At 26.9% G+C, this 985-nt stretch overlaps 1 protein-coding gene across 1 annotated transcript; it reads left to right on the top strand.

The window, feature by feature from the left end:
• Positions 1-74: 74 nt before the first annotated feature.
• On the top strand, positions 75-485 carry EHI_074380 (uncharacterized protein; the record flags this gene model as incomplete). Its single annotated transcript, XM_001914497.1, has 1 exon — positions 75-485. The coding sequence occupies one exon, from the start codon at positions 75-77 to the stop codon at positions 483-485; it is 411 nt and encodes a 136-aa protein (XP_001914532.1).
• Positions 486-985: the final 500 nt, after the last annotated feature.

The following is a 985-nucleotide window of genomic DNA, read 5'->3' on the forward strand; positions in this document are numbered from 1 at the left end:
CTGGATACGACTTACAATCAAATGTTTATATTTCAATCAATGCAGGTCCTAAAATTAAAGGTGTTATTCTCGGTATGAGTGAGTGTGTTGGTGAATTAACATGTTGTCTTTGTCCATTGTTTGCTGGTTTGATTGCCACACAAACAGATGATAGAAAATGGGCATTATGGTTTGGATTGATATTACAATGTGTTGGAATTGTGTTATGCATCATTACACAAGCCATAACCATCATTCTTGAACGATTTGACAAACAAAAAGAAAGTGATGAAATTGAATTAGGTAATAATGAATATCAAGAACCTACTCCAATTGAAGATGTAGATGTTGATACTAATTTAGTTCATCAAATTGAAATAGAAGATGGAAATGTTTCTGAGTCTTCAGAACTAGACAAAGAAGAAGATACTGATGAAAAGAGTCCTGAAGAAAATGAAAATGTTCAACCCACTGGTACTCCAGAACAAAAACCTTCTAACGAATAAACAGACATGACATGTCTTTGATTTCTATATTATCTATTTTAATTTTTATTCTTTGATTTTATTCACACATTTGTTTATTTTAGTCATCTCTTATTATTCTTGTTTAATGTAAAGAAATATCATTGTTATTATTTTATTTAATCGAGTATTTTAACTTTATCTTTAATTCATAATGAAATTCAGCAAAGTAATTCTCTCTTATAATTTCATACACCAAAGAACAACCAACTAATAATTAGAGATGAGAATTTATTCATTTTAATTGGTTTTAATTAGTATATGTATTTCTTTACTTTGGTCTTTCAATGTACAAATTATAATTGTTTCTTTTCATTGACTCTTTTTATTGATAAACTCAGGTAAAACATTCATTTAGTATCATTATGAGAGTCTTTAATTCATTTCATTAAAATTATTGATATTAAACAAAGTACTTTATTTCTTTATTTTCTTGAAATTGTAAAGTTCTTAGTATAGTAATGAGGTTAGAAAACTATCAA

The sequence above is a fragment of the Entamoeba histolytica genome, genomic scaffold (genome assembly GCF_000208925.1).
Source record: "Entamoeba histolytica HM-1:IMSS scf_1104750517425 genomic scaffold, whole genome shotgun sequence".
NCBI classification, from domain to species: domain Eukaryota; phylum Evosea; order Mastigamoebida; family Endamoebidae; genus Entamoeba; species Entamoeba histolytica.